Source organism: Pseudophryne corroboree, chromosome 8 (assembly GCF_028390025.1).
Source record: "Pseudophryne corroboree isolate aPseCor3 chromosome 8, aPseCor3.hap2, whole genome shotgun sequence".
Classification (NCBI taxonomy): Eukaryota; Metazoa; Chordata; class Amphibia; order Anura; family Myobatrachidae; genus Pseudophryne; species Pseudophryne corroboree.
Window position 1 is genome coordinate 181,160,850 of NC_086451.1, and position 22,257 is coordinate 181,183,106.

The window sequence follows — 22,257 nt, forward strand, 5'->3', positions numbered from 1 at the left end:
TGCCCGCTGCGCGTGCACTCAGGCCGCCGTGCTTGCGCATATCCGCAATTTGCGTAAAGTAGCTTTCTACGGACATGCGCCTTAGCGCGTGGTATGCGCATTTACGGTAGAGTTTGTGATTGCGTAGAGGGTTATTAGAACATTACATATTTAACCCAAATAGTGTACATTTTAGATATAGTTCCCCTACACCACATCAGCGAGTATCAACAGTTTAAACAGTTCCAGGACTAAGGGATTCACCTTTCCATGATAGGAAGGGTCAGACTCTGGTTAGAAGGTGATGTCTAGTATCCAGCTGTAGGGTATTTTAAGGGTAACATTCCGGTGTTAGTTAGAGAAAGATTGCATGTTCCTGCGTATAGTTATGTACAAAAGTAGAATATTGATATTTACTGTATTTACTGTATATTATGTATGCGGCGGGAATCCAGTGGATACCACCCACAAGAGCAGTTAGAGAAAGACATTGCCCACCTTTTCAAATTAACCTATGACCTCTCCTGTAATGGAGAGACGCACCTCTGTGTCCAATGGACAATGAGATTACAGTGACCATTGTATTGTGTATGTAAGTTGTGTATAAAAAGCCCGTTGTTGCCTGGCCTGTCAGAAGACTCTGAACGCTATCTGTATGACGAGCGGAGGACCGGCCGGGTTGCGCTTGCGAACATTCTCACGTATGTACATTCTCTGTAGCCATTATTCTGTTTAGACTTATCTTGTTAGCCTGTAGTGTATAATTTGTACTGTTTTACCTTTTGGAATAATCCACAGTGGCCTTAGAACCCTGTGGTTTCAACTACAAAACGGTGTTGTGTCCTCACTTTCCTGCAAGGGTTTAAAGAGTATTATAACTGTATAAGGTTTATAAGTATTGATAAGGTGTACGCACTGTGGGTACCTTATACCGTCAGCGTTACTTAAGGTTTAAGGTATAACATCCTTACAGTGCTTTACGGCACATGGTTTAGAGTGTAAGAACAATCATATTACATTGTATTACTACTTAAGGTTTAAAGGTTATCAATTGTGTGTGCGTGCGCTGTGCGTACTCTGTACAATCAGCGCGGCGTGTGTACGCCAAGTACGTACCACGTACGGGACTGTGTACGCAAATAGCGTACAAAGTGCGTAGCACGTGTATTCAGTCTAGCGGCCATAGCGGCTCCACGGTATAAGTGTATCCAGAGGTATAGCTTTGTGTTTTAAGATAATATAGACATTATCAATTGGGGGCTCGTCCAGTTTTCCTCATACCCACAGCCTAGCAGGGTACAGCAGACTTTATCAGCAAAGGGTAGGAAGGTATCCCACACAAACCTTCTCTTGGTTGGTGGATACACTAGTGCTGATTAGATAAGCGTCTGCTCTGCAAGATTTGTTGGGATGCTGGTGGAATCCGGAAGGTAAGAACGCAAAGCTATTTTAAAATCTGTAAATTTCTGTTTGGCGCCAAATGTGCACACAATACACGCATACACCTGCATTTTGTACTTTGCATATCTGCTCGCATTTTTGCCATAAGTATTGATTATTAGATTCATTCTGACCTGTACTGAAAAATTTGTTGCTATTTAGTTAAAATATAGAGTTAATCTTTAAGAAATAAGTGTAAGATGCACACACAGCCTGGCCTAGTTGTAAAGGTTTATACAGACGTAACTGTGTTGTGTTAAGTGAGCGATTATAGTTAATATCGCTTACATTTATAGAAGTGTGGGATTTGTAGTACTGCGGACGTACGGCCTTTGTACACCTGTCTCGGACAAAGTACGGGACTGCGTACGCTATGTAAAGGCGTACGCATGTGGCGTGTTTACGCAATGTGCATACAGGTACGACCGATAAGTACAAATTACAATAGCATTGTTTTAGTTTAGGCGCGAGACGGTAGCCACGCGATAATAGCACAAATTTGTTCAGTTTCCAATATTTAGTTTAAAAAATCTTTTTTACTGTATTACTGGGGAAAGCTATCAGTTAACAGGAAAATATATGTTTCTGATCAGAAAACTATAGAATGTTAGTCTGGGCTGAATAAGGTATGAATGTATTGAACCCTGCTTGGTGAACTTGGTGATCTTGGTAAAGCTTGGTGAAGCTTGGTGAAACTTGGTGAAGCACGGTCTAGGTGAAAATGTGGTGAGCACGGTCCAGGTGAACACGTGCAACGGACTGTGATAAAGTTTTCGTGGTATTACGCTCAGGCTGTTTTGGAGCACAGTGTGGAGACTCCAGTGATCCTACCACTTATAGATAGCAAGTGTCTATAAGCGTTACGATTGGACCGCACGGTTGTATGGGCAATACGTGACGCAACGTGATACGAAGTTTTGCATATTTGTGCGTAAATCTTATCATCATAAGCGTTATAGGAAGCACATGCAAGCGTGATTTGTGTAAAGTAAAGGTTTAGGGAGTTTTCGTTGGTCTCTCAGGAAAATCTCCAGAGGCAGATATTCACTGGGTACGGTAAGTTACTCCTAAAAGGCCCAGGGGATATAGGCCAAAGTAGGGGGTCTAAATGAGAATTTGTGTTTGAGTTATTTTAGATAGTATTTAGCTGTTATTATGTGGTCTTAGGTAGGTCTCTATTTGTATATACATAAAGATGGGCTAGACGCAGTTATAACAATTGATTAGCAGGTTTAATGTTATATGCTCTATGCATTTTTTCAGATCGTTATGCATTCAGTGACAGTGTTTACGGTTGTTATGGTGATTGGGGAGCACATGGATGATGTTATCATTGACGGACACGCCGCCGGGCGGGTGATTGTCCCGCTTCCGGAGTGACGGCGTTTCACACCTGGTGAGGTCTCTATTTATGTGAGTATGTGTTACATTGATTGTAAGCCTGAGGACAATGTGAATAACATTGAAACGTTGCTGTATTACTGCCGTCTGTCGTTATTTTTAAGTCACCTGGAGTGCTGTGCCTTTGGAGAAGTATATATATATATTAACTAGGTGATTCATGGCGCCCTACTGGCGCTCTTCATACCGCCGTAAGGGGCTACGCCCCCTTAAACCTTGCACACCCTTGTGGCGTGCAATATTTTTATTATATGGAGTATTACATCCAATCATAATTGTGTGAGTGGTTAAATATTGCACGGACAAAGAGCGTGCAATGGTTAAGGGGTAGAAGCCCCTTGCAACGGCATGAACAGCGCACACAGGGCCTGGTGAATCACCTAGTAGGTGCTTTGGTTGGGGGAGTAGGAGGTGCGGGGAAGAGGCAAATGGGACCCTGGGGTGCCGCGGGAGGGGCGGTTGCGGTGGTGCCGCAGATGGTGGAGGGGCTGATGCAGTGGTGCCGCAGGTGGGGGAGGGTGCGTGGTTGCCGCGGGTGGTGGTCCAGAGCCACTGTGGGTGGGGGAGGAGCAGTTGCAGGGTTGCCCCGGGTTGGGGAGGGGCAGATGCAGTGGTGCGGCGGGAGGTACGGGTGCTGGGTCACTGCGGGTAGGGGAGGGGGTCCGGAGCTACCGCGGGTGCTGGAGGGTGTGTGTGGGGGTGCCGCAGATAGGGCCCGGAGGTACTGTGAGTCGGGGAGGGGCGGGTAATGCTTATGCTGCTTCTCCTCCTGTCAGCAGCAAAGCTGCTGTCCTCCTATTGGCAGTGGCTCTCCCGGAGACTCGCACAGCAGGCAGTCACTATTATTAGCACCGGTGTTCCAACGCGACGTATTACAGGGATGAAGATGTACGCAATAAACTACAGCTCCCAGCAGCCCTAAGGGCTGGTATGCTTCGACGCTAAGGGCTGCTGGGAGCTGTAGTTTATTTAGTGAGTTTACTTCTCTGTAATGCTGTGCGTTGGGACACCGACGCTAACAATAGTGACTGGCTGGCAGAGCTGAGTGATTGGCTGAATCAATGTAAAAGGTGAGAGTGCTGTGCAGTGTCAGTGACACTGCACACAGGCCCGGGGCTAGCCACTCAGCAAAGGGATGCAGTGCAGGGAGGCACCAGGAAGAAGAGGCATTCTCCCTGCTCTGCATCCCTGTGCTGAGCTGCTGCAGCTACCCCTGCTGCTGCTGCCGGCTGCTGTCACACATGCAGGGGCGCCGGCAGCACAAAACCTCCCCTCCCCGTCGGCGCCGGCAGCACAAAGCCTCCTCTCCCCCTCCCCTGTGTGACATTCAGTGGGCGGACAGGAGCCAAAGGAGGCGGAGCTAGACGGGACCATGCTGCAACAGGAGGATGAGCTGCTACAGCTTCGGTCAGCCAGACTTCATTAGATAAGTGTCTGGAAAGAGAGTGAATGTGTGTGTGTGTGTATATATACAGTGTCTGTGTATACTGTATATATGTGTGACTGTGTATGTGTGTAATGTTTGTACAGTATGAATGTGTGTGTGTTTGTATATATATTAGTGATGTGCACCGGACATTTTTCGGGTTTTGTGTTTTGGTTTTGGATTCGGTTCCGCGGCCGTGTTTTGGATTCGGACGCGTTTTGGCAAAACCTCCCTGAAAATTTTTTGTCGGATTCGGGTGTGTTTTGGATTCAGGGTTTTTTTTTTTTAAAAACCCTCAAAAACAGCTTAAATCATAGAATTTGGGGGTCATTTTGATCCCGTAGTATTATTAACCTCAATATCATAATTTACGCTCATTTTCAGTCTATTCTGAACACCTCACACCTCACAATATTATTTTTAGTCCTAAAATTTGCACCGAGGTCCCCAAACAGCACATGATGCAAAGAAAAAAAGAGGTGCAATGAGGTAGCTGTGTGACTAAGCTAAGCGACCCAAGTGGCGACACAAACACCTGGCCCATCTAGGAGTGGCACTGCAGTGTCAGGCAGGATGGCACTTCAAAAAAATAGTCCCCAAACAGCACACGATGCAAAGAAAAATGAAAGAAAAAAGAGGTGCAAGATGGAATTGTCCTTGGGCCCTCCCACCCACCCTTATGTTGTATAAACAGGACATGCACACTTTAACGAACCCATCATTTCAGCGACAGGGTCTGCCACACGACTGTGACTGAAATGACTGGTTGGTTTGCGCCCCCACCAAAAAAAGAAGCAATCAATCTCTCCTTGCACAAACTGGCTCTACAGAGCCAAGATGTCCACCTCATCATCATCCTCCGATTCCTCACCCCTTTCACTGTGTACATCCCCCTTCTCACAGATTATTAATTCGTCCCCACTGGAATCCACCATCTCAGGTCCCTGTGTACTTTCTGGAGGCAATTGCTGCTGGTGAATGTCTCCACGGAGGAATTGATTATAATTAATTTTGATGAACATCATCTTCTCCACATTTTCTGGAAGTAACCTTGGTGGTCATTCCGAGTTGTTCGCTCGGTAATTTTCTTCGCATCGCAGCGATTTTCCGCTTAGTGCGCATGCGCAATGTTCGCACTGCGACTGCGCCAAGTAAATTTGCTAAGCAGTTAGGAATATTACTCACTTTTTTTTCATCGTTCTGGTGATCGTAATGTGATTGACAGGAAGTGGGTGTTTCTGGGCGGAAACAGGCCGTTTTAGAGGCGTGTGGGAAAAAACGCTACCGTTTCTGGGAAAAACGCGGGAGTGGCTGGAGAAACGGAGGAGTGTCTGGGCGAACGCTGGGTGTGTTTGTGACGTCAAACCAGGAACGACAAGCACTGAAATGATCGCACTGGCAGAGTAAGTCTCGAGCTACTCAGAAACTGCACAGAGATGTCTTATCGCAATATTGCGAATCTTTCGTTCGCAATTTTAAGAAGCTAAGATTCACTCCCAGTAGGCGGCGGCTTAGCGTGTGCAATGCTGCTAAAAGCAGCTTGCGAGCGAACAACTCGGAATGACCACCCTTGTACGCCGATTGCTGACAAAGTGAGCGGCTGCACTAAACACTCTTTTGGAGTACACACTGGAGGGAGGGCAATTTAGGTAGAATAAAGCCAGTTTGTGCAAGGGCCTCCAAATTGCCTCTTTTTCCTGCCAGTATACGTACGTACTGTCTGACGTGCCTACTTGGATGCGGTCACTCATATAATCCTCCACCATTCTTTCAATGGTGAGAGAATCATATGCAGTGACAGTAGACGACATGTCAGTAATTGTTGGCAGGTCCTTCAGTCCGGACCAGATGTCAGCACTCGCTCCAGACTGCCCTGCATCACCGCCAGTGGGTGGGCTCGGAATTCTTAGCCTTTTCCTCGCACCCCCAGTTGCGGGAGAATGTGAAGGAGGAGATGTTGACGGGTCACGTTCAGCTTGACTTGACAATTTTCTCACCAGTAGGTCTTTGAACCTCTGCAGACTTGCGTCTGCCGGAAAGAGAGATACAACGTAGGTTTTAAATCTAGGATCGAGCACAGTGGCCAAAATGTAGTGCTCTGATTTCAACAGATTGACCACCCGTGAATTCTGGTTAAGCGAATTAAGGGCTCCATCCACAAGTCCCACATGCCTAGCGGAATCGCTCTGTTTTAGCTCCTCCTTCAATGTCTCCAGCTTCTTCTGCAAAAGCCTGATGAGGGGAATGACCTGACTCAGGCTGGCAGTGTCTGAACTGACTTCACGTGTGGCAAGTTCAAGGGGTTGCAGAACCTTGCACAACGTTGAAATCATTCTCCACTGCGCTTGAGTCAGGTGCATTCCCCCTCCTTTGCCTATATCATGGGCAGATGTAAAGGCTTGAATGGCCTTTTGCTGCTCCTCCATCCTCTGAAGCATATAGAGGGTTGAATTCCATCTCGTTAACCCCCACTTGCTTCAGATGATGGCAGGGCAGGTTCAGGAATGTTTGGTGGTGCTCCAGTCTTCGGCACGCGGTGGCTGAATGCCGAAAGTGGCCCGCAATTCTTCGGGCCACCGACAGCATCTCTTGCACGCCCCTGTTGTTTTTTAAATAATTCTGCACCACCAAATTCAAAGTATGTGCAAAACATGAGACGTGCTGGAATTTGCCCAGATGTAATGCATGCACAATATTGCTGACGTTGTCCGATGTCACAATCCCCAGGAGAGTCCAATTGGGGTAAGCCATTCTGCGATGATCTTCCTCAGTTTCCGTAAGAGGTTGTCAGCTGTGTGCCTCTTCTGGAAAGCGGTGATACAAAGCGTAGCCTGCCTAGGAACGAGTTGGCATTTGCGAGATGCTGCTACTGGTGCCGCCACTGCTGTTCTTGCTGCGGGAGGCAATACATCTACCCAGTGGGCTGTCACAGTCATATAGTCCTGAGTCTGCCCTGCTCCACTTGTCCACATGTCCATGGTTAAGTGGACATTGGGTACAACTGCATTTTTTAGGACACTGGTGACTCTTTTTCTGAGGTCTGTGTACATTTTCGGTATCGCCTGCCTAGAGAAATGGAACCTAGATGGTATTTGGTACCGGGGACACAGTACCTCAATCAAGTCTCTAGATGCCTCTGAATTAACGGTGGATACCGGAACCACGTTTCTCACCGCCCAGGCTGCCAAGGCCTGAGTTATCTGCTTTGCAGCAGGATGACTGCTGTGATATTTCATCTTCCTCGCAAAGGACTGTTGTACAGTCAATTGCTTACTGGAAGTAGTACAAGTGGTCTTCCGACTTCCCCTCTGGCATGACGATCGACTCCCAGCAGCAACAACAGCAGCGCCAGTAGCAGTCAAGGATGCATCGGAGGAATCCCAGGCAGGAGAGGACTCGTCAGACTTGACAGTGACATGGCCTGCAGGACTATTGGCTTTCCAGGGTAAGGAGGAAATTGACACTGAGGGAGTTGGTGGTGTGGTTTGCAGGAGCTTGGTTACAAGAGGAAGGGATTTAGTTGTCAGTGGACTCCGTCCGCTGTCACCCAAAGTTTTTGAACTTGTCACTGACTTCTGATGAATGCGGTCCAGGTGACATATAAGGGAGGATGTTCCTAGGTGGTTAATGTCCTTACCCCTACTTATTACAGCTTGACAAAGGCAACACACGGCTTGACACCTGTTGTCCGCATTTGTGTTGAAATAATTCCACACCGAAGAGTTGATTTTTTTTGTATTTTGACCAGGCATGTCAATGGCCATATTCGTCCCACAGACATCAAGTGTCTTCCCGGGTGCCTGACTTAAACAAACCACCTCACCATCAGAATCCTCCTTGTCAATTTCCTCCCCAGCACCAGCAACACCCATATCCTCATCCTGGTGTACTTCAACAGTGACATCTTCAATTTGACTATCAGGAACTGGATTGCGGGTGCTCCTTCCAGCACTTGCAGGGGGCGTGCAAATGGTGGAAGGCGCCACCTCTTCCCGTCCAGTGTTGGGAAGGTCAGGCATTGCAACCGACACAATTGGACTCTCCTTGGGGATTTGTGATTTAGAAGAACGCACAGTTCTTTGCTGTGCTTTTGCCAGCTTCAGTCTTTTCATTTTTCTAGCGAGAGGATGAGTGCTTCCATCCTCATGTGAATCTGAACCACTATCCATGAACATAGGCCAGGGCCTCAGCCGTTCCTTGCCACTACGTGTCGTAAATGGCATATTGGCAAGTTTACGCTTCTCATCAGACGCTTTCAATTTTGATTTTGGGGTCATTTTACTGAACTTTTGTTTTTTGGATTTTACATGCTCTCTACTATGACATTGGGCATCGGCCTTGGCAGACGACGTTGATGGCATTTCATCGTCTCGGCCATGACTAGTGGCAGCAGCTTCAGCACGAGGTGGAAGTGGATCTTGAGCTTTCCCTATTTTAACCTCCACATTTTTGTTCTCCATTTTTTAATGTGTGGAATTATATGCCAGTATCAATAGCAATGGCCTACTACTATATATACTGCGCACAACTGAAATGCACCACAGGTATGTCCCCAATCTGGGTACTTAGGGGTATATTCAATTAGGGTCGGATCCATTCCACCATGCATTTGTCGGAATGGATTCGGCAACCCATATTCTATCTCATCTCAATTCAACTTTTAAAACGTCGAATTGAGATGAGGGACCCAGAGGTGGAGAGGGGGGGAGCCGCGGGGAGACCAGCAGGGACAGCCGGAGGCAGAGGGAGGAGAGCAGCGTTACAGTACCGCTGCAGAAGGATGTCTCACAGCCGCCCGACCTCACGGCAGTGTCCACCCGGCTCCAGCAAGCGTGTCCTCACTTGCTGGAGCCGGGTGGATGCTGCCGTGAGCGGCGCATCTGTGAGACATCCTGCTGCAGCGCTGTGCTGTAGCGCTTTTCTCCCCTGTATGCCCGCGGCTGTCCCCCGTCTCCCTACGGCTCCACACCCCTCTCCTCCTCTGGGTCCCACATCTCAGTATGACATTTTATGTCGGACTAAGATGGTCGAAAAGGGGGCCAAAACCAGATGATTTTGGACCCGTTTTCGACACAAGCATGTGGATCGGCAGCTATTCCGCCGATCCACGTGCTTTTCGACAAGTCAAATTCCTCGACTTGTCGAATATATTGAATAGGTTGGAACCCCTTCCGACCTAAAAAAAGTTGAAAACTGCCATCTTTTCGACAGACGGCAGCTTTCGACGTCAACTGAATTTACCCCTATGTCTGCGATAAGCTTGGCATTAGCGATAAGGGTGCTGTGTGCTGGCTCCATACTATCTCTGTGTCTCCCTGGAAGGGCTCTTTGTGGGTTAATTGTGCTTTTAACCTTTTCTGTGTGCTGTCACATTTACAATATGTCAGGCAAAGAGTGTGTTTCATGTATGGCAGAGTGTCCCTATTCTCCAGGGTGCTCACTACTGTGTACTCAGTGTAGTGCACCTTCCCAGGCTAGCGGGGCTGAACCAGCATGGCTGGATTCCATTAAAGGAATGATTTCCAATATTTCTACTAAATTGTCCCGCAATGAGAAAGAGACACGATACTTAAGACCATCTGTGGATGAGTTTATGATCAGAGACTCAGTCCCCAAACCAGCGTCTCAGACCCCTACCACTTGTCCGCAAAAACGTACTCTGGCCCATATCCTGCAGTTTGACTCTGATGATGAAGGGTCAGACATGGAGGTGGGTGAGGTGGACTCAGAGGGAGGGGATGCTGCTCTGTCACAGGGAATAGGGGCTCTTATAGAAGCTATCAGAGACGTTCTGCAAATTCCTGATAAGTACGAATAGTGTAATGGTTAGCATTACTTCCTCACAGCACTGACGTCATGGGTTTGATTCTCATCATGGCTTTACCTGGGCAGAGTTTGCATATTCTCCCCATACTTGCGTGGGTTTCCTCCGGGTACTCCGGTTTCCTCCCACAATCCAAAAATATACTGGTAGGTCAATTGGATCCCAACAAAAATTAACCCTAGTATTAACCCTAGTATGAATGTGTGCACATGTTCATGTGGCAGGGAATATAGATTGTACACTCCACTGGGGCAGGGACCGATGTGAATGGCCAAATATTCTCTGCAAAGTGCTGTGGAATATGTGTGCGCTATATAAATAACTGGTAGTAATAATAATAATAATAATAATAATGTGAGGAATCTTATTTTAATGTAAAAAAGAATTCCTTAGTCACTTTTCCTGTGTCAAAGGAAATGAATACCCTGTTTGAAGAACCATGGCTAAATCCTGATAGGAAATTTAAAATCCCTAAAAGGTTGCTCTCATCTTTTCCTCTTGAGGATAGGAAAAAATGGGAAAATCCACCGCATCAGTATCCAGGCTCTCACGAAAGATTGTATTGCCTGTCCTGGGTGCAGCCTCCCTAAAAGATGCGGCTGATCGTAAAATTGAGGCTACACTCAAATCATTGTACACAGCTGCTGGGGTGGCCCAGAGACCCACTATTGCATGTGCGTGGATCACAAAAGCCATTGCTAAATGGTCGGGTAACCTAATTGAGGTGTTAGATCCCTTATCTAGAGGAGAGATTGTTTTACTACTGCAACATATACAGGACTCTGCAAACTTTAGGGTAGAAGCCATAAAAGAAATAGGCTTGCTTAATGCACGCACCACTGCTATGGCAGTGTCAGCACGCAGGGGCTTATGGCTACGCCAGTGGACTGCTGATGCGGACTCCAGGAAAGCTGTGGAAGACCTACCATTTACAGGAGAGGCCTTATTTGGAGATGAACTGGATAAATGGATCTGGAAAGCTACTGCGGGTAAGTCCAAATATCTTCCTTCCGTAGCTCCCCCAGCCAGGAAGGCCTACTCAGCTTCCAATTTGCAGTCCTTTCCGACAGCCAAGTTTAAGGGCAAAACCAGAGGTAAACCATGCAAACCAGCAACTGCCAGTTTTCAGGAACAGAGTTCAAGATCTGCTTCCTCAAAGCCTTCAGCATGACGGTGGACCGCGATGCCTGGAAGACTGGCAGGTGGGTGCCGGCTAACATTCTTCAGGCACATATGGACAAGTTAATGCCAGGATCCCTGGGTCATAAATCTTATTTCCCAGGGCTACAGACTGGAGTTCCAGGAGTTCCCACCTCACAGATTCTTCAAATCAGGCATACCAGTTTCACAAGAGGCAAGTATAACGTTACAGGACGCCATTCAGAAACTGGTGCAGACTCAGGTCATTGTTCCAGTAACACCTCATCTGCAAAACAAGGGGTATTATTCCAACTTGTTTGTAGTATCGAAACCGGACGGTTCGGTAAGACCAATTTTGAACCTCAAGTCGTTGAACCCGTAATTACGAGTGTTCAAATTCAAGATGGAGTCTCTGAGAGCGGTGATCTCAGGTCTGGAAGAAGGGGAATTCCTAGTGTCTCTGGATATCAAGGATGCGTACCTTCACATTCCGATCTGGCCGCCTTATCAGGCTTATCTACAGTTTGCATTGCAGGACTGTCACTACCAGTTCCAGGCCCTGCCATTTGGTCTCTCCATGGCACCGAGGGTGTTCACCAAGGTGATGGCAGAGATGTTCCTCCTCCGCAAGTAGGGAGTAAACATAATTCCGTACCTGGAAGATCTTCTGATAAAGGCGTATCCAGGGAGAGGTTGTTGGACAGCATTGCCCTCTCAACCCAATTACTCCAGGATCACGTGTGGATTCTGGAACTTCCGAAATCTCACCTAGAGCCAACACAGAGGATTCCATTCCTAAGAATGATACTGGACACGGAGTCGTTCTTTCCATTGGAAAAGGCATTGGTAATCCAGTTGATGGTTCGGGATGTTCTGAAGCCAAGCCGGATATCGGTGCATCTATGCATTCACCTTCTGGGGAAAATGGTAGCCTCTTATGAGGCGCTTCAGTACGGAAGGTTTCACGCAAGACCTTTACAATTCGATCTGTTGGACAAATGGTCAGGATCGCATCTTCACATGCACCAGAGGATCCGTCTGTCGCCAAGATCCAGGATTTCTCTTCTATGGTGGCTTCAGACTTCTCACCTAATCGAGGGTCGATGGTTCGGCATTCAGAATTGGATTCTACTAACTACAGATGCAAGCCTCAGAGGTTGGGGAGCAGTCACCTCAGGGGTTGGGGAGCACATTCAGGGAAGATGGTCAAGTCAGGAAGTCGTCCTTCCAATCTACATTCTGGAACTCAGGGCTATATACAATGTCCTTCTGCAGGGCTTATACCTTCTTTGAGATCAGGCCATTCAGGTCCAGTCAGAGAATGTGACGGCGGTAATGTACATAAACCGACAGGGCGGAACAAAAAGCAGAGAAGCAATGTCAGAGGTGACAAGAGTTTTCTTCTGGGCAGAAAAACACGCAGTGGCGTTGTCAGCGGTCTTCATTCCGGGAGTAGACAACTGAAAAGCAGACTTTCTCAGCAGACACGACCTGCACCCGGAGGAGTGGGGCCTTCACCCGGAGGTGTTCAGGTGCTTGACACTTCGGTGGGGATATCCACAAATCAGCATAATAGCCTCTCATCTCAACAATAAAAAAAAGAAACGGCTGCGCAAAAGTGGAAGAACAACCACCAATGGCTAATGGGGAATAATTAATAATAAGAGCTGACGTAGAAAAAGAAAAGATTTATTATGTTAATAACATTAATTAAGACATTCTGAGTCTACATATAAAATGCAATAAAAATCACATGAAAATAAAATTAAATATATCAACACCTAGATCATAAGATGTATGAGCTGTAAATTCTCAATCTGCTTAATGAGAATGGGAACCACAGAGTCCAGAATTGATGTGATTGGGATGTCCACAGTTCCAGATAAACAGCCGATCAGTGTGTGGCTGATGAAAGATGTCTTGAGAGATTTTCACAGGCAGGTGGGCAAATTAATAATTAAATTATGATTACCTTCTCCTAGGGCTGGTCCGTACCGAGCGTCCTCGGTATTGCGGTCCTGCAATGCCCAGTGTCCGTCTGCACGGCGAGGAGATGACTGTGCGGTAACCAGGCAACCAGCGGTAAATAATGTAGTTCCAGCCGCGTTCTAAGAGAAGATGTCAGCAGCCGTGCACGGGGCCGATGCGTGGGGCTGAAAAACCGGATGGCTTACGGGCAATTCACTGCCTGATACGTGGTGGTCTCTCCAATATAATGAAAGGAGTAGCTGACGGCTGTATGATGAGCCGGGATGTGCAGCCGGTGTGGAGCCGGGATATCTGTGGTTCAATGAGCAGTTTGAGCCAAGATGTAGGGCCAGTGTAGAACCAGGATTTCTGTGGCTCAGTGTGCGGCTTGCTACCAAATAGGTAGAATTATCCAGGTGTGCAAAGAGGCGGGGTCCTGACGCGTTTCGTCACAGATCATGTGACTTTGTCAAAAGTCATTATCAATAAGCAGATTGAGAAATTACAGCTCATACATCTTATGATCTAGGTCAGTGGTTCCCAAACTGTGTGCCGTGGCACCCTGGGGTGCCTCAGGACACTTGCAGGGGTGCCTCGGGTTGGTGGTCCAGGACCAATTAAAATTATTTATGTCCAATGTAATAGGCAAAGCCAGTGGTGGTGGCTGGCAATCATAAAGTATGTGGACAAACAGAAGCAAATCTTGTCCCTCACCACACAATTGACCCTAATGATGACATATAAGCACAAATTTACTTAATTTAATATTTTTCTTTATTTCTCGATAAGAAACCTTTGGTCTAGGGGTGCCGTGAAAAAAATTCTGATACTCTAGGGCGCCGTGATTGAAAAAAAGATTGGGAACCACTGATCTAGGTGTTGACATATTTAATTTTATTTTCGTGTGTTTTTTATTGCATTTTATATGTAGACTCAGAATGTCTTAATTAATGTTATTAACATAATAAATCTTTTCTTTTTCTACGTCAGCTCTTATTATTAATTATTCCCCATTAGCCATTGGTGGTTGTTCTTCCACTTTTGCGCAGCCGTTTCTTCTTTTTATTATCCATTTATTATAAACACACACACAGTGTTTCACGGCAGCGCAGGCAGTGGTGCAAGTAGAAAAAATGTCTTACGGGTACTGTGTGCGCGCGTCGAAGGTGCGCGCGCAAAAAAATGGGTGTGGCCAAATGCCACATGGGGCGTGGCCAATGAAAATGGGGCGTGATACACATATGGGGGAGGGGCAGATACACGTATGACCCCAATAGTGTCAGATACACGTTGCCCCACAGTGCTAGATATACATTGCCCCACAGTGCCAGATACATATAACCCCACAGTGCCAGATACACATTGCCCCACAGTGCCAGATACACAAATGTCCCCAGAGTGCCAGATACACAAATGTCCCCAGAGTGTCAGATACACATTGCCTCACAGTGCCAGATACACATTGCCCCACAGTGCCAGATGCACATTGCCCCACAGTGCCAGATACACAAATGTCCCCAGAGTGCCAGATACACATTGCCCCACAGTGCCAGATGCACATTGCCCCACAGTGCCAGATGCACATTGCCCCACAGTGCCAGATACACAAATGTCCCCAGAGTGCCAGATACACATTGCCCCACAGTGCCAGATACACATTGCCCCACAGTGCCAGATACAGAAATGCCCCCAGAGTGCCATACATTGCCTCACAGTGTCAGATACACATTGCCCCACAGTGCTAGATACACAAATGCCCCCACTGTGTCAGATATACATTGCCCCCCGTGCCAGATACAGAAATGCCCCTACAGTGCCAGATATGCCCCCAGTGCCAGATATACTCCAGTGCCAGGTATACATGCCCCCCTGTGCCAGATATCCCCCAGTGCCAGGTATATATGCCCCCCTGTGCCAGATATGCCCCCAGTGCCAGATATCCCCCAGTGCCAGGTATACATGCCCCCCCCAGTGCCAGATATCCCCCAGTGCCAGGTATAACATGCCCCCCCAGTGCCAGATATCCCCCAGTGCCAGGTATATATGCCCCCCTGTGCCAGATATGCCCCCAGTGCCAGATATCCCCCAGTGCCAGGTATACATGCCCCCCCAGTGCCAGATATCCCCCAGTGCCAGGTATACATGCCCCCCCAGTGCCAGATATCCCCCAGTGCCAGGTATAACATGCCCCCCCAGTGCCAGATATCCCCCAGTGCCAGGTATACATGCCCCCCTGTGCCAGATATCCCCCAGTGCCAGGTATATATGCCCCCCTGTGCCAGATATGCCCCCAGTGCCAGGTATACATGCCCCCCTGTGCCAGATATCCCCCAGTGCCAGGTATATATACCCCCCCTGTGCCAGATATGCCCCCAGTGCCAGATATCCCCCAGTGCCAGGTATAACATGCCCCCCCAGTGCCAGATATCCCCCAGTGCCAGGTATATATGCCCCCCTGTGCCAGATATGCCCCCAGTGCCAGGTATACATGCCCCCCCAGTGCCAGGTATAACATGCCCCCCTCCCCTACTCACCGCTGCCGCTGCCGCTGCCGTCGGTGTCCTGTCTGTCACGTGAGGGAAGGAGAGTGCAGCCTGCGCCTCTCGTTCCCCTCAGTCTCCGACGGGTGTCTCAGTTTAATTCAGCGCCGATCCGTGAGCCAATCAGAGCTCGCGGGTGCGAGCTCTGATTGGCTCACGGATCGGCGCTGAAGTAAACTGAAACACCCACCGGAGACTGAGGGGAACGAGAGGCGCAGGCTGCACTCTCCTGCCTCTCCTGCCCTCACATCAGCGGCGGTGAGGCGTGTGCGGCGGTGCGGCGTGGAGCAGGGGAGGGAGGGAGGGAAGGAAGAGGAGTGGCGGCCCGTCGGTGTGGGTACGGCGTACCCACGGCTAAATTCTTACGGGTACGCCGTACCCACCCGTACCCGCCCACTTGCACCACTGAGCGCAGGTGACAGAACAATTGTACAAATATATAAATTATATTCATGATCTGAGGCGCTATTCAGCAGTTTTGTACTTTTATTTTCTCATCTCAACAAGAAGCTCAAACTGTATTGTTCCAGGTCGAGAGACACACAGGCAGTGGCGGTAGACGCTCTGACGACTCCATGGGTCTATCAGATGGTGTATATGTTTCCTCCACTTCCTCTGATCCGAAGAATTCTCAAAAGAATAAAAATGGAAAAGGTTCAAGCAATACTCATTGCTCCAGACTGGCCAAAAAGGGCCTGGTAAGCAGACCTTCTAGAGATGCTACTCGAAGATCAGTGGCCTCTACAGTACGTCTTTGCGAGGATCTTCTGCACCAGGGCCCGTTTGTCTAGCAAGACGTACCGCGGCTACGTTTGATAGCATGGAATTTGAATGGTTGAATCTAGCCCAGAGACGGATCCTTGAAAAGGTCATCCCGACTATGATCCAAGCCAGAAAGGGAGTAACGTCTAAACATTACCTCCGTACTTGGAAGAAATACGTCTCTTGGTGCGACAGCAGAAAATATTCTGCAATGGAATTTCATCTGGGATATTTACTGCTTTTTCTGCAGTCAGGTGTGGATGTGGGCCTACGTCTGAGCTCCTTAAAAGTACAGATTTTTGCCTTGTCCATTTTCTTTCAGAAACAATTGGCTTCTCTCCCTGAGGTCCAGACGTTCTTCAAATTTATTCTGCACATCCAACCTCCCTTTGTGCCTCCCACTGCACCTTGGGATCTCAACTTGGTGCTGCAGTTCCTCCAATCGGACTGGTTTGAACCGTTATAGAAGGTAGACGTAAAATATTTTATGTGGAAGACTGTCACACTGTTGGCCTTGGCTTCAGCAAGACGTGTGTTGGAGCTGGTGGCGTTTTTTCACAAGAGCCTCTATTTAATTTTCCATGAAGACAGAGCTGAGCTCAGAACTCATCAGCAATTTCTTAAGAAAATGGTATCTGCGTTTCACATCAACCAACCTATTGTGGTTCCGGTTGTTATCGACACCTCTGCTACTTCAAAGTCTTTGGATGTTATGAGGGCTTTATAGGTGTATATAAAGCGAACAGCTCGTCACAAAATTGGACTCGCTGTTTGTTCTTTATGATCCCAATAAGATTGGGTGACCTGCTTCAAAGCAGTCATTGCATGCTGGATCAGGCTCACTATCCAGCATGCTTATTCCATAGCAGGATTGCCAGTTTCAAAATCTGTACAGGCCCACTCTACTAGGACGGCTGGTTCTTCTTGTGCGGCTGCCCGGGATGTCTCGGCTTTACAGCTCTGCCGAGCAGCTACTTGGTCATGTTTGATCACATTTGCTAAGGTCTACAAGTTCGATACTTTGGCCTCTGAGGATCTTCAGTTTGGTCAATCAGTTCTGCAGGAACCTCAGCACTCTCCCACCCGGTTTGGGAGCTTTGGTACTTCCCCATGGTACTAAATGGATTCCCAGTATCCTCTAGGACGTAAGAGAAAATATGATTTTAATTACCTACCAGTAAATACTTTTCTCGTAGTCCCTAGAGGATATTGGGCGCCCGCCCAGTGCTTTGTACTTCCTGCACTGTTACTTGGTTAAGTATTGTTGTTTGGTTCAGCTGTTGCTTTTCCTGTTTTCAAGTTTGGTTAGCTTGGCTTTCCTCTTGTCTGTGTGCTGGTTCGGAATTTCACAACTATCCTTTTATATCCTTCTCTCAAAGTATGTCCGTCTCCTCGGGCTCAGTTTCCTAGACTGAGTCTGGTAGGAGGGACATAGTGTGCGCTGGTTCCTCCCTCTATCAAATTCTTAAAGTGCCCGTAGCTCCCAGTGAACCCGTCTATACCCCATGGTACTAAATGGATTCCCAGTATCCTCTACGGACTACGAGAAAAGGATTTACCGGTAGGTAATTAAAATCCTATTTTTTCATAGCAAAAATTACTTGCTCTACAAAAACTATTAAAAACCTAATTGTTTATTATAATACAAAGTATAGTGTACATAAAAGTGCACAATAATATATGGTGCACAATAATATAATACATGAAGAATACATAAAATGGGGGGATGTAATAGAGTGCTAGAACCAGGAAGTGCGTGAATTTGGCTGAGTTTCTCATGTATTTTTAAAGCGGCAATGAGTTACACGGCAAAACAAGATTTTAAAATCCGTGAGAACTTGAATGAAGTCCCGCACTTCCTGGTTCTCGCACTCTATTACATTCCCCCCCATGGATGACAAAAATGTGAGATAGAAAATTAAAGTTTATTAATACACCAGGGATACTAAATCGAAAATGCTTATGTACATGCTATGAAGTTGCTCTCTCATACATTTAGATTTAACTGGTAAAATACTAGATATTTCAAGATAATTTAAGTTACTATGGAAAGTACATTATATGTTCTTAGTAGAATTTTTTTTTTTTTTGTATTTATACAGCATGTAACACTCACCTGCTCAACTCTTTTCTTTGAGCTCCCAATACGAAATATTCCAACTGTCTGAAGCCCTGAAACAAACAACAATAAATTGATGATATTATACTTTTGGTGATATTATTACTGTGTAATTATGCTACTTCTGTTTTATTGTCCTCTAGCTATATAGTAAATTTTTTTACTTCAGGCTAATCGTGAATTGTTTAATGCAGTGGTGTTCACAATGTCGACTACATACACTCAACCTGTAGCTAAGGCCCAGATTTATCAGGCCTTGGAGAGTGATAAATTGCATGGTGATGAAGTACCAGCCAATAAGCTCCAAACTGCCATGTTAAAGGCTGTGTTTGAAAAATGACAGTTAGGAGCTGGTTGATTAATATTTTATCACCGTGCACTCTCCAAGGCTTGATACAGCTGGGTCCAAGTGTAATGTGCAGCAGCCAATAAGAAAAAGGCTAATTCTTATTGGCTTGCTGTACTGAAGCTGTGGCTGGCTAAAGCTGCAGCTGTTTCTGTTGGCTGTCATGTCTGACAATTATAGCCAATAATATTAGGGCTGATTGCCATCAAATGTAACTAGTGTTCATGGAAGGCTTGTGGGTGCATTGGGGGCATCAGGGGTGGATCTTAGGGCGGGCAAGCAGGGCAATGGCCCAGAGCACTGTTGCCTGAGGGCACGGCCACATACACCCCGCCTACTGGCCCATCCACCACCAGCCAGCCCGCCAGCCACCAGCGCCCAGATAGGACTCAGCAATGAGGAATGAGAGGGGTACGCTGTGCTCTCCTTCTCCCAGACACAGACCTTCGGCAACCCAGTAGCAGCGAAAGGAAGGAGGAGGCCCAGGGCGGTGAGCACTGCTGAAGCAGTATGTGTATCTGGCACTACACAGGAGGCAGTATGTGTAACAAGCACTATATGGGGCATTATGTGTAACTACACTATACAGGGGCATAGCCAGAACTTTGTGGGCCCCATAGCAACATTTTGAACTGGCCCCTATCCCAATGCTTCTAGAGAGACACTTCTCTGCAGCAGTTGTTAATGTTATGCCCTATAATAGTGCCCTAGTTAATTTTCTGAACCATAGTAAAGCCTTATTTATGGTTATGCCCCATAGTAGTGCCCTAGTTTCTTTTATGAACCGTAGTAGTGCTTAAGTTCACCCTATGTCACATTTTAGAGCTGCCAGTACACATTATGCCGCACAGTACTCCCAATTCACATTATGATATATAGTGCTCCCCGTTCATATTGTGCCTAATTACAGTGCCCTGGTTCATATTATATAACATTAAAATGCCCTCCAGTTAATTTTATACCACACTACAATGAGCAGGTCCAGGGACATACCTAGATATATTGCAGGCCCCAAGGAAAAAGTTTGAAAGGACCCCTACGTACCACCAATGGTGGAATATGTATATAACACATGTAACTTTGACAGGGAAGGTGGGCCCCTCTCAGCTCTGGGCCCCATAGCAGCTGCACTGCCGGCACCTATGGTAGCTACACCTTTGCAGGGGGCAGTATGTTTAACTGGGACTATACTTGGGACAGAGTATAATCCACGGACTTGTAAAAAAAAAAAAAACGCAATTACCAGGACCACACAGACTGAAAGGGGTCCCATGTTTACACATGGGACCCCTTTCCTCGAATGCAAAGACACCCCCATGACTGCTGTCACAGAAGTGTCTCTTCAGCCAATCAGCGAGCGCAACGTCCTTGCACTCTGCTGATTGGCTGTATGCGCCTCTGAAGTGACAGAAGCGCATCGCACAGCTCCCTCCATTAGTTTCAATGGTGGGAACTTTCCGGTCAGCGGTGGGGTTACCCGCGGTCAGCCACTGACCGCGGGTGACCTCACCGCTCCCCGGAAAGTTCCCACCATTGAATATAATGGAGGGAGCTGTGCGACGCGCTTCTGTCATTTCTGCCGTGCACAGAGCCAATCAGGTGAGTGCCGCGGAGTGGCGCTTCCTGATTGGCTGAAGGGACCTCTGTGACAGCAGTCACGTGGGGTCCCGGCATTTGGGGAAAGGGGTCCCATGTGTCAACATGGGACCCCTTTCAGTCCGGCATGGTCGGGTTTGTCGTTTTCTTTTTTTGCCAAGTACGTGGATTTATCTCTGGACACTGGATCAGGTGAGTCTAATTTTTTTCACAGGTACCCCGGATCGACGGAGACTGTGGCAGTCGGCGGGTCAACATAGGTAAGTATGTGTGTGCAGGCAGTTGTGTAAAAAAGTTTTACTATCAAGGTGTGTGTCTCCTGTTATTATTTGGGTATTTTTTTCCAGTAGTACTACAGGAACCAGCGTGCCCGTTTTTCTCCTGCATGCTGGTACTTGTGGTTCTCCAAGTACCAGCTTGCTGGGACTTGTAGTACTACTGGAAAAAACAATATTCTTTCAATTTTCTGAAGGCTATCAGCCTCCCATCCGCAGCCCTTGGATGGGGGTGACAGCCTCGGGCTTCACCCCTGGCCCTTGGGTGGCTGGGGGGGACCCCTTGATTAAAGGGGTCCCCACTCCCCCAGGGTACCCCCGGCCAGGGGTGACTAGTTGGATATTTAATGCCACGGCCGCAGGGCACTGTATAAAAGTGACCCCCGGCTGTGGCATTATCTGTCCAGCTAGTGGAGCCCGATGCTGGTGTAAAAAATACGGGGGACCCCTACTCTTTTTGTCCCCCGTATTTTTTGCACCAGCATCAGGCGCAGAGCCCGGTGCTGGTTTTAAAAATACGGGGGATCCCCTGTCCGTTTTTCCCCCGGATTTTTAGAACCAGGACTGGCTCGAAGAGCCCGAGGCTGGTTATGCTTTGGAGGGGGGACCCCACGCCATTTTTTTCTGACTTTTCCCCTAAAAAAATAATAATTCTGGTCCCGCTAGGATTCGAACCCGTCAGCCAATCAGCAGGTAGCGCTACGAAGGGTCCGTTGGCTATTTCAGGCATTCGCCATAGAGTTTAGGAAAAACGACATCTGGTGGACAGAAAGTAGAATGCATGTTACAATTATAACGTGACGTCACATTTACAACGCATCTTATAACGGGAGTTATAGCGCAAGGAGCTGGCGCGAGTTGCATGGCGCCCGCTATGCGGTACGCAGCAACGTTATATCAGGACATATCTGTATGTATCTAGAACTATACAGGGGCATTATGTGTAACTGGCACTATACATAGTAACATAGTTTCTGAGGTTGAAATGACAATTTGTCCATCGAGTTAAACCTATTTGTGGTCTCCTATGCTGTATAATTTTTAGGACTAATTTTGTCTGTTGCTGATGTCGGCCGTTGTGTGTGTTCCTCTTCTTTTTTTTTTTTATAACTATAATGCATTACCGTGCACCATAACCCTGTATATCCTTATTCATTAGGAATTTACCTATCCCATTCTTAAAAGTATTGACCGAGTTTGCCATTACTACTCTCTCAGGCAGGGAATTCCAAACATGCATTGTCCTTACTGTGAAAAAACCTTTTTGTCGCTGTGTGCAAAATCACTTCTCCTCTAACCTAAGCGGGTATCTACTGTATGTGTCCTCTGTGTTGATCTTACCAAAAACAGGTCCCCCTGTGTATTGTCCCCTTATATATTTGTAAATGTTGATCATGTCCCCTTTTAGTCTCCTCTTTTCCAGTGTAAACATGCACAGCCT

At 47.3% G+C, this 22,257-nt stretch overlaps 1 protein-coding gene across 1 annotated transcript in view; it reads right to left on the bottom strand.

Moving 5' to 3' along the window:
- LOC134949800 (rho GTPase-activating protein 6-like) overlaps window positions 1-22,257 on the bottom strand; it is a 612,536-nt gene that overhangs the window by 266,403 nt on the left and 323,876 nt on the right. Inside the window, exon 6 of the mRNA XM_063938526.1 lies at window positions 18,597-18,652. Within this exon, the coding sequence (XP_063794596.1) occupies window positions 18,597-18,652 (56 nt within the window). The remainder of the gene's footprint in view (window positions 1-18,596; window positions 18,653-22,257) is intronic.